Raw genomic sequence first — 12,213 nt, 5'->3', positions numbered from 1 at the left:
TCTCTCTCTCTCTCTCTCTCTCTCTCTCTCTCTCTCTCTCTCTCTCTCTCTCTCTCTCTGGTTTTATAAATGCACTTTTAGAAATATTTCACAAATCTCATGGCGATTAAAACCAAATAATGCAATTTTTAAATCCTGAACTTGCTTTATTTAGTAGTGACATAAGTGTAGCCAATGGTACTTTTCTATATTTTTAAATGAAACAATCTTATTTTCACAAAGCAGCATTAGTGATTTCATTATTTCCAAATAATCTGTGCTTAGTTGTATTTATATGAAAATAATCCTCCTTGCTCTTCGTGTTCTGAGTTTCCACGTTTTTCATTTGTCTTACAATTTTGTTTGTGCTGGTCTGCATTCCAATGTGTGCATTTTAAAAGAGCACATGTTTCAAGTTAGATGTTGTTTTATGCTCTAACTCTATTGTGCATGCCTTATTTAATGATCTTGTTTATACAGACTGTGAGCAACAAAGGCTCAGCTGAAGAAATTAAACTACTTATTTAAATGTTAAAACTTTATGATATAGTAAATGTTAACCAAACTGCAGTAAAGTGTATATTTGATGGTTTCCTTTAAACCTAATAAAAAGGTTTGCCAGATTTCCTGCTGTGTACTTTAATACAGGGACTCTGCTTGAGTTTGGCATTGAACACTGTTGTTTAAACTGAGGAAAACATTTTAAAAACAAGCAACTTTCTTTCTTTTCATCAAAGAAATGTTTCCTATATTCTCACATAAATCAGCGGTTTCTGACGTTATCAGTCCATTAAATGGACGTTATTAGCGGTTATCAGTCCCATAGAATGGCTTCATACTGTCCCGACTGTGCCGTCTGGCAGGTTATCGGTCCCATGGGGTGGCTTCGGACAGTCCCAACAGTGCCCCCTGGTGGGCTGTCCCGATGGTGCCCCCTAGTGGTTTAATATATCAATGACATTGAATGTGTAAATAACAAGGCCATCTTTTGGGTGTTTTTTTGTCTGGGTTGGGGGGTGGTGGTTTTCTTGCTGTCCGTGCCTGGTCTTGGTCCTGGCTCTCCCGCTCTCCGGTCCAGCAATCTACCCATTGCCCTACGTTGGGCCTGCAACAATGGTCCACTTTATCGTAGCCCATGTCATTTTCTCTAAAATTAACCTTAGTGGCTTTATGCCTCATACTAACCAGCTGACAGTCTGAAGCCACTCTATGGGACTGATAATGACTAATAACGTCCATTTAATGGATGGTAATATCTGAAGCGGGTGCATAAATCCTGTACTCATGTTTCCTGGATGGTTCCCCGTGCAATGCATGAACTGCCATAAATTAGTTTTAAGACATTTGAAAGGGGAACCAACCAATGATCTTTCAAGACTGTCATCATTATTAAACCTAGAACATGTAGGTATTGGGGAATCACATGCTAAAATAGGTCTATTTCCAGTCAGTTTACACTTTGTTGTTTTGGTCCTTTAAACCTGCTTTATCATTGACTTTTTACACTATCAGCATGTTTTCCCTAATACTACCAAATACAGCAGTGTATACCTCGTCATATATCACTGACTTCGTGTATAAAAGTTGTGTTTCTACTTTTCAACATTCCACTGCATTAATATAATTGGGCGACGATAGAGTTAAAGTGTGCACTAATTTTTGACCCAGTTTCATTGTTTAGTAGCTCTGCCGGTTCACTTTGAGATCCCTGACATTTGTTCCTGCAGTATTTCTTGCTTGGATCATTTGCCGGTCTGACTATGGATATCTGAAGAAAAACACCTCTTTTGTTTAACTGATATAAAAATTACTGCTGATCAACTCAAGGAAGCCAGTCTTTCTTTGCTAAAACAGAGAAATATATTGATCAATAATCTTAGAAGGAATGAGCTGCTTTCTTTAAAATCACAAAAAGTTGGTATCACGAAAATAAATGTCCAATCAAGTCCACTCTCAGCTTCTATATAAGATGGAGAAATCACATGTTTGTGCTTGGCAAAAGCATCTATTTTTGTATTGCTCCTCAAATAACAGAGGTCCTTTATGATAAATTTAAATAGTCACTATAGGTTCTATTAACTGGATAGTTAATTTGATAATGGACTTTTCATTTTCACCGGTCTGCTTCAGAGAACTGCTGGACTTTGGCACAAGATCAAAAGCACAATCACAGACACATGTTCTGTCATACCCAATAAAGCACACTTTTGTTCTTTTTTTTCTTTTGCACTCTTTGAAGTCATAACTTCCAGTTTAATGTTTTTTATGACTAAGTCAATAAATCACATTTCTCCAGGGATTGACATTGGTAATATCTGAATTTTGAGTCTTAAGGTGCATTGTTTTCCTTTTTTTCCAAAGTTTCTTAGACCCTTAGTCCTCCAAAACAGCTTTTGTCAAAACTATCTCCAGTAGAAATACAAACCAGACACAAATCCAAAGAAACATGAGGGAGACAGCCTGTCTTGTGACAAATTGAAACCACATATGAGGTGATGGTGACTGTATGAGTTATGGTAGTCTGAGAATGATATATTTTAGGAGAAAGGGTCAGAGCTCCACAGTGAAACCCGTGGAACTTTGGAACGGTCAAGTTCATTACGGTTTCACAGAGTAATGGTGCACAGATGGTAGAAAAACACTGCAAACATGTGCTCAACATGAATATGGACACGTTACTGGGAAGTGCTTTTGCATTGAGAGATAGAGTCTGGGTATTTAGTTTTGGTATTTTAATGTACCGATTTTTCCCCCACAAACTTTGTAAGCATTTTTGAAAGCCTCGTTTCTTTGTTTTTAAACTGCAAATATTGTGGCACAAACTGCGACTCAAACACACAACATTCATATCCAAATATGTATGGAATCTGAGCTTCTCAGTCCACCAGCAGGCATGTGTGGTCAACACACACATCACAGTCAGACGAGCTGCCAAAGTTTTAAATGTGCTTGGAAAAGTTGGTAAACTGGGTCACATATGGTGCACATGTTGTAGACATTTAGGTAGCAAGAATGAACAGGGAGCAGGTGCACTAATTTCTGATAATGAAACCAGCAGGGATCTTTGAAGACGCTATGAGAAACTGAGAGAAAGTAGCAAAATCAGGACAAAGGTGTACAATTGCCCTAGATTACATGTATTTTCAAAAATATTTTGCAATGGATGCTGCAGAAATCAACTTCTGAAAGACCCTGGCCCACACTTAAAACAATTTTAACTTTCATAGATAATTATTATAAGTACTATGGAAACAAGTGCTTGGTAAACGTTATAACTTTAAATAAAACACACTATACTGTTTATGAGAAGATCCCACTGTTTGACCATAGTTTAATCAAATACTTATTTTCTTCTTCTGACAAAAGAAATGGTTGAACACTGCCCTCTGCAGGAAGAAAAGACAGTTTCAATAAATTGGTTAAGTTTATTACATTTTTATACAGACAAAAACATTACAACATGTATAGCTTACCTTTATGTTAATATTTATTACGTATTACAGTCATATTATAATAGCATACCCTAACAGTTTATTATCAAATTTAAAGATGAGGCCAAAGTTTCATACCTGAATTCACACAGTGGAACTGATTGTGATGAATTTTAATCTTTGCACTGTTGAGGTTACACATTCAAGGATACATTTTGCTTTTCAGTCTTGTCTTGATTTACTAAGCATCTTCTTTTCTGCAAGTCAACAAAAGCCACGAAAAAGACAGGAGTAAAATAAAATTTTCTAACCATGTGTACAAATCTGAGAAGGCAATTTTTGAGCTTCTAAATCTCATTTAACATGTAAAAGGTCTGAATTTAAAAAGTGGCAAATCTCTAAAATGATTCATGAAAAGATTAAAAACATGTGCACTGCAAAGTCCAAAATGTATTCGATGAATACTTGATAATTCGGCACTTAAGTGTTGCATAACAATAGATGAGTAAATGATGTGCATGCATGTGTCAGGAGACATAATATTAGCTCATTTCAGTAGTGAACCAAAACAAACTCATAAATAAGTTTAAATTTAGTATCAGTTAGTATAAATTTGTACAAATGTCTGATTATGATGCTCTATAATGTTAACATATTGTTGGTAAAAGACAAATACTTAATGCACCATCACATTATTATACTATAATTAAATTAGTTTCTGGCAAAAAGTGTGTTTTGAAAAACAGTACAGTTGCCATGTTGAACATTGAAATGTAGAATATAGAGCAGTCCTTTGGTCCGAGCTGAAAAGAGGACAGAGAGAGAATGGTAAAGAAAGAATGAGGGGAGTACAGAGAGAAGACTGGCTGAGTCAGGTTATGGGTTTGTAAGGCCAGCAGGTAGAAGTAATCAGTAGTTTCAGTGGAGGATCTCTATAAGCAGTCGCTTGAAGTCCCCGCCACACTCCGAGTCCAGAGCCTCTTTCAGAGTGACGTCATATTTCTCCAGGTACATGTCCTTCACTGTCTCCAAGTCAATCTATGGGGAAATAAAAAACAAATGCAGTGTTGCACCATAACTAATTATTTCTTCAGGAAGTTTTCATGCAACAAAATTGGGGAGGTTCACACTGCCCAAACTCTAAAGGGAAAAGCTGAATGTAGGATGTTGTAAAAGAGGCTGGGACTGATTTTCAGGAGAAAGTGCAGTTTACATTCAAATCATGAAATCTAAACATCGGCGGTGAAAGCATTGATTTTATGGACTAGATTATGGTAGGTGCTAATGTGTAGTCTTTACACATCAATAACTCTAAATTATTTATTTTACTTATCAGAAAACATATATACGATATTTTTCAAAACATTTATAATGTTTTATTTAGTTATTTATTTTTTAATTTTTTGTGTACAAAAAAACTAGTGGTGGGGTGGCACCCTAGCGCTCCCTACTGACCAGCCACCACTGCTTTAAAATAAAACTTTCACAAACAGAAATACAGAAAATATACATCAGGACAAAAATGGAAAGCTGCTGGAGTTGCTGCAAAGAATACATTTCACTAAAGCAACTTTTTCAACAAAAAGGCAACAGTGTTGCAGTTCAGAATATAATGTGCGTAGGACACCAAGATTTGTTGATGTTTAACGTCTAATAAGTGCCAAAAAGTTTCAATGATGCACTTTTGCAAGACCGGAAGTTTAGTAAGACCTGCAATACCCTTAAATACTATCATTATACAATATGCATTGCATAATGCATGTAATACATGCATGTAATACATGTGTTTACCTCAGAGCGGCCAATGATGATGCGAATGAGTGTGTCCTCGTCTGTGCCAAGTCCCTTCATTGCAGCATTAAGACGCCGTGCAAAATACAGCTGGGGGTTCTTGGCACACCGCACTACAAAATCACACAAGTTATAGTGGATGGTCATAAAAAGAACTGGAAACAGATTTGAAATTAAAATGACTGATGCTCCTACTTACCAAGGGTAATATAGCAGTCCTTGAGAGTCCCTGTGGCTTCAGAGTCAATAGTGTCCAAAATGTCTGAGTCAGAAAGCTGAAAAAAAACAAACAGAAGTTTACATGACAGTGTGGAACATTAGTGATGGAGTCTAAAGTTGCAAAAATGTGAAAAACAATGTAAAAACATTTGTAAAGCACAGACTCAGTGCAATACATACAGTCTCATAGGCCTTAAACGTGGCCTGAAGCTGCAGGTAATTCCTGTGAGTCAGGATGTAGGTGAACGTTGACTCGTCTGTGCCAAACCTGCCCTCACCTGCCTGTTATGTAAACAGAAAGGAAACATCTTTGATGAGTATTTGTACTTGTTTTGGGTATCTCATATTGATATTTGCTTATGTTTAGTCAGACTTGATATTATGTTATCACACCTTAGTAATAAGGATGTATTCTCACTTTGGGTTACAAGTTGTTTCATGAATTCAGTAAAAAACTGTTTTCAGTGTCATGACAAAATAAAACCACAGCTTTTGTAGATTAATTTTCTCAGGAGGGGATATTTGTTTGTGCATTCCATGTAATAATAACTCTGATTACCGAAGGTACAATGTTTTTAGCCAAAATAGAAAAATGTCAGTTCCATTCATTTCAGGAACGCTAACAAACCTTCAGCAGAGCCGAATGCTGAGCGTTGAAATGTTGGCGTATGTTAATGCAGCTAGAGAAGTCTGAGCCTGACTTTAGAAAAGGTGGAATTGTTTTTCAGTTCTTTTTTGTGTACTACTTCTCCACTTTTAGTTCAAATACACACTTGTTTGTTCTTCTATCCTCATGGGGACTTTGCATTGACTTCCATTAATTTAAATAGCCCAACTTTAACCGCTTGACCTAAACCTAACCTAAACCACACATCAGCCCCGTTGATGTTGTTTATTTTTTTTTATCATCCTACAGGCTCTGACATGTTAGATAATTTTGAAAATGAGGTTTTGAAAAAATCCGTAAGATTGCTCTATACATCCGTAAACCTGCAAAATGATGTATAATCCTTATAATTTACAGACAATCTGTACAACTTGACATGTATGCTAAACTTTTTTCACACCTTAGTTCTAAACCTAACCCGCCAACATTTTTACACCCGATGGAGACCAGGCTTTTGTCCCCATAAAGAACAATGGGTCCTCACAAGGCTAGGTGTACGGGGAAAGTAGTCAAAACTAAGGCCCACCAGATTACAAAAACCTGCACACTAAAATATCTTGCTATCTTCAGAGGCACTTTGTATTGACTTCCATTCATGTTGCATTCATTTCTGTATCTTGACCCCTGACACACCCTAAACCCAACATGCCCTCAACTCACACATTAGTTCAAAATCTAACCCACCAACAGAATTTGAACTTATGTGGCCCAGACTTTGGGCCACATAAGGAGCAGTGGGTCCCCACTAGGGTTGGGCAAAATCTAGCCTGGTTTAAACCAGACCCTGTCCTTCACTTTGCTTCGTACAAGGGTCTGGGCTTGATACATAGAGAGTTTCTTGCAGGAGGCGTGGCCTCTGCTGAAGCATGTGTGTGTTGTTGCTGTGAAGGAGGCTAAGCTAAGAAGCTAACCGGAAATCGCGTGTGCTGTAAACAACCCTACTGAGAGGAGAAATATACCGAGCCAAACGAGACGACTGTAAATGAGAGCTGCTGCTTTGTCAGACAAATTTATTTTAATTTGGAAGCCTTATCAACACGGACTGGCTTCATTCACTTCCTCCACTGCCGTATGCTAAAATAACTAGCAGACACTGCGCAGAACATCGACGTCATTCAAAACTCTGCCTTCTGTTTGTTGATTGGCCCAGGTAAAATAAACTACAAGCAGACACTGTGCAGAAAATTGACGTTCTGTTCTCTGATTGGCCCGGCTAAAATCTGCCAGCGAAATCCATCTCTATGGAAGAAGTCCCAGACGGAGCAGTGAAGGGAAACTAGAATTGAGTGGAGCTGAAGGCAAGGGCCAGGCTAGTAGCAAAATTGTATCGCGTGCAATTAATCATCAGAAAAACTTGGCACTTGACGATTAATACGATCAATGCCACCAGGCAGACTGACTGGAGATTTCCTTGGTCAGTCCACACAATGCTCCTCTCCGCTTCAAAGATGATGAACATTTTAAAAAAATCAGAATCCTATCATAACTCTGGTTTTACGTGGTCTGTAAACACAATTTATTTAGCCTGAAAGTCTGTCCTATTTACACAGTTAGGAAGACTTTTACGGAGAGCTAATCTTTCCCACTAGAGTGAGTTAAATTAGTCATGTGACTAGGACATGCAGGGGTCCAGGGACTCCAGGGGATTAATTGTCAAATTAATCATCATCGGCTAAATACCACACTTAATCTTGATTAATTTTTTTTGCCAATATTGCCCTACCCTAGTCCCCACAAGGTGGCATGTTTTTGAAAAATAGGCCTTGCAGGGAACCATACGCTAGAACACACACTTTGTCTGGCTTTTTTTGACTTTCAGTCCTCTTTTTCCCAGAGCTTACCTCAACCTCTTAAGGCTCTCTTCCCCCTGCTTCCCACTGTTATTACAGTTCATAACACTGTCTGCAAACAAAATTAGACCTCCTCGACTTCATCGATTATCCTACCCATCAATATTGCAAACAAAAGGTTCAGAGGTTATCACTGATGTGATCCCATATTTCACTGCCTATTTTTGAATTGTACTTCTCTCAGTTACTCTCAGCTCCTAAAAGTACTATCTCCCGTTTCCTAAGCTTCCTCTGCCTTTTCAGATTCACTGTTGAAATATGGGAAATTGTTCTATCCTGTTACACATGCTAGCAGCTCTGTTTAACTCTTTTTGTTAAATTATCTTAAACATGCTCTTTTGTAAATGTAATTTGGTATCATATTTATTATCAAAATGTGAGACGTGAAATAAAACACACCTCAAACAAAGACATCGCATCTTGATCAGCCAAACCCTCATCCACCTCGTAGCCCTCATCTCTGCTTGCCTGTAAAAGAAATAATAAAATTCCACATTATTTTTTATATATGTCCACGTACACGCAGACTCAGAACAATGAGTGTGAAGAAATAAAAGCCAGTCTTTAATGGGATGCCCATCTGCTCTACATAAACAGGAAATATTTGAAGGCCACTGAAGCTCATTAGAATAAATTGCTGTAAAATTTGAGTCACTTAGTCTTACTTTGCTGAGAGAGGGAAGACAAGGGGAAGCAGAAGAGTGTGAGTGCAGTAAAAGAGCTGCAGATGGTGTAATGGCCTGACCATGCCAGTCTATGTGATGAATGTCCCAGTGGGCGAGCCGAAACAATCCTGCGAAACTACTGTAAGTTCCCCGCCTGATTTCAGTAACAACGCTCAGTTTTGCACCTGCAGCAATGAGACCAGCAGGTTCCTGACGTCTCCACTGGTATCGCCCTCAATATCCACCTCCAGGTCACGTTCATGCACTGAAAAATAAAAGGCACAAATGATACAAACTCACATGCAACAGTAGGTTTTACCTTGAATGAATCTGAATAAACTGAATAATATTCAAACAAATAAACTGTAACAAAAATAAATATTAAAACATGATGATATGAGCACTATCACTGTTCATAGGTTTTAACAAAACTCACTGAAAGAAACAAAAGGAACGTTATATTTTATATTCCTCTGAGGAAAACCTACCTTGAGCATATGCTTCTTTGTAGCTGACAATGTCCTGTGGGGGAAAATAACAAAGCTCAAAAATGTCTCAATTTCTTATAGTATGGTTCAGTCTGTAGGAGGAAATTTGTGAAGGATATTTTGATAACTAAATGTTAGGTGGTCTTGTATTTTATGCTTTGTAATCAGTTGCAACCATTTACTTTAAAACAGACAATCTACACATCTCCATTTATCACGTGCCTCGCTCTGGTAGTGTAAACATAATCATTTACTGTAGTTTCAGTCATTCCAGTGCTGATGTAAAAAGGTCCACTTCCAGTGGGTGTGACCAGGGTTTCCATAAGTAGTGTAAGGCCCAGTCCCAATACTCACACTACACCCTACACCCCTCTATGAAATGTGCACTCAGTCAAAGTGCAGATAAGGATTGGAGTATGCAGTTTATAAGTGTGCAAAAGTTGGAGTACTGGGACAATACGGGTAATGTCATCTATTTGTGTTTCTGCATCATAACTGTGACATCCAAAGTGGTGGACGGTTAGTACAGTTACAACAAGCAAGACTAGTAATTAATCTAATTATAATATTTGGTAAATTTCATATTCACAATTTTTCATCATATATATTTATCTACTATATCTGAGAGTACAAACAAAAAGATGTAAACACATATAAATGTTGTAGCTCATTGAATATATTTAATCTGATTTTTTTTTTTTTTGGGGGGGGGGCACTAAATAAAAATCTATCCCTCAGGCATACTGTCAATTATTCTGTTTGTTCCTCATTTTCTCTTTGTATTGGTACTTGAATTACATTTGTAAAGATTTTTTTCAATTAAAAAAAATTTAATTATCACATACAGTGTTGAATTATAGGTAATAGCTTCACCATCACCTGCTTGGATGCAGGTTTAGCTGAACTGTGGATCAAGGGTGCAAACGGGGCGGGGCCAAAGATCACTTTGGATAAATGGGACATCACGCATTTGAACCATTCAGCGGGAACATGCATTTGAAGCACACAAGGATGGAAGTGCGAGTATTGGGACAGGGCCTGACTCTACGCTCGAGGCCATTCTGTTTAGACTCAGAGCCACAGACAGGTTTGCAGTGAAATAGTCTTTAGATCTGAAAATAAACATTCAACCGAAAACTTAATTGTTTTTGTGCGTTATTCAAGCTTCCAATCAGAACATTTCTTTACGCTTTATTCTGAAATTTCAATCTCCAATTATTTATGCACTTACAACACAATACCCTTAGTAGATAATAATGACATTTATGATTTATTTTCTGCAGAAATTAATTTTGTATTACTGATCCTCTAAAGGTTTAGTCTTTTTTCACATTTACATGGTTGTATACATATTTAATGAGACTGGAACAAGTTAAAAGGATCAATAAGTCATATTTAGCAGAAAAATGTGAAACAAGGTATTTACAAGCTTATGGCTGTGCTTGAAGTCAACCTCTTTATGTCTCAATTGGTGCAGGAAAATGCAGGCAGAAGCTGGAAGGTCCAAGCTAAAAGTAATTTATTTAATAAATAAAAAAACAAGAAGCTGCAGCTACAAACGTACAGGGAGCAGGCAGCTAAAATCATTCAATGAACCAGAGGAGTGGAGCTGGAAAGGCTGAATATTTAGGAACTGATGAGAGAATGAGAGGCAGCTGGTCTGATTAGTGAGTGGCAGCAGGTGTGTGGATGTGTGAGCTGCTGACGAGTAAAGAGACATGCCAAAGGGACGAGACACAAGGAGTTCAAATAACATGGAAGAGAACTCATAGTAAAAAGTAGTATGCTTGAAGTTTATTTGAATAAGTATACTTGAGTATTTAAGTATATCAATTATACTAGACACCATGTACTTGTAGTGTACTAGAAAGTATACTAATTTAATACTTGTTTGTATACTAAACTGGGACTTTTAAGTTTATAAAAAGTATACATTAAGTATACTGTTATAATGTCTTTTTAAGTTTATAAACTTGCCAAAAAGAAGTATAATTTAAGTACATGTCATTTAGTATACTAAAGATATAAAAGTGTATTTCCCTAAGTGTACATTTACTGACAAGTATGGGACTAAATTGGCATACAATTATCCAAGTATACTCAGAAGTATACTGAAATTAATCTTCTAAGTATACTTTTAGTACTACAAATAAACCAGTCAGTGTGAAAATGTACTTTCAGTGTACTACTAAAGATTATCTTGGCCAAAAATTTAAACATGACTATAGACTAAGTATACTTAAACTCGTAGTATAATTTTAGTACAACCCAAGTATAGTGTAAGATAAACTTGGTTAAGTATTTCTCAGATAAGTACATAAAAAGTAAACTGGAAGTATACTCTTATGTTTAAATGATTATACTTAAAGGATACCTTCATGCATACCAAGAACATCAAGGATCATGAATAGATCAAAAACCCATAAAACAATGAAAAAAAAATACAACAACCCTGACATTTTAGATTAAAAATGTTTTAAGACAATTTGTTTTACCACACTGCCTAATGTTTCAACGGATTTTTGAAAGTTTTCATAAGCTTAATGTTGAAATTGAACAGATGACAACCTACTTTGCTACACACAGATGAAAGTTTCTGAACAACAAAATCTTAAATATGTGTTTAAAAAGTAATGGTGTATTCAAATTGTACACTGAAGGTGGAAATTCTGGGTTCCAAGTTAGAAAAATGAACACAAACGCCACCTAAAGTCATAAAACTGATGTAAATCTGCAATCTAACCAATAATCCTGATCAACCTTGATCACTAACAGGATTTGAAACTTTTATTCATGTTCTTAAACCTGTGTTAGAAGTGCATTTAAAAATAATATCATTGATAAAAACATCCAGCTTAGTCTTAACGGTCACCACACCTGATTTGTGGCAGTGCACAGGATCTCGACCAGAACAGCTTCGTCCGTGCCCGCCCCCGCCATGGCCTTTCTGAGCTCCTTGGCAAAGAAAACATGGGGAGGGTCCAACATGGCAACAATAGCATTCTCCAAGTTTCCCGAGAGCTCTTTCTTCAGGACTTCCTCCAGCTCCTGGCATGAAACAAAGCTCACAGTATTTGTGTGTGTGTGTGTGTGTGTGTGTGTGTGTGTGTGTGTGTGTGTGTG

At 37.1% G+C, this 12,213-nt stretch overlaps 1 protein-coding gene across 1 annotated transcript in view; it reads right to left on the bottom strand.

Annotated features, from left to right (window-relative positions):
• Nucleotides 1–3,390: 3,390 nt before the first annotated feature.
• Nucleotides 3,391–12,213, bottom strand: part of anxa13l (annexin A13, like) — a 10,625-nt gene continuing 1,802 nt past the window's right edge. The window contains exons 4-11 of the mRNA XM_014021485.1: nt 11,968–12,138; nt 9,091–9,124; nt 8,788–8,867; nt 8,337–8,405; nt 5,601–5,702; nt 5,401–5,476; nt 5,202–5,314; nt 3,391–4,448 (exon numbers count right to left, since the gene is read on the bottom strand). Coding sequence (XP_013876939.1) covers nt 4,329–4,448; nt 5,202–5,314; nt 5,401–5,476; nt 5,601–5,702; nt 8,337–8,405; nt 8,788–8,867; nt 9,091–9,124; nt 11,968–12,138 — 765 coding nt within the window. The 3' untranslated portion in view covers nt 3,391–4,328. The remainder of the gene's footprint in view (nt 4,449–5,201; nt 5,315–5,400; nt 5,477–5,600; nt 5,703–8,336; nt 8,406–8,787; nt 8,868–9,090; nt 9,125–11,967; nt 12,139–12,213) is intronic.

This window comes from Austrofundulus limnaeus, unplaced genomic scaffold (genome assembly GCF_001266775.1).
Source record: "Austrofundulus limnaeus strain Quisiro unplaced genomic scaffold, Austrofundulus_limnaeus-1.0 Scaffold294, whole genome shotgun sequence".
Lineage (NCBI taxonomy): Eukaryota > Metazoa > Chordata > Actinopteri > Cyprinodontiformes > Rivulidae > Austrofundulus > Austrofundulus limnaeus.
The sequence above is the reverse complement of the archived record's forward strand: the minus strand, read 5'-3'. Positions and strand labels throughout refer to the sequence as shown.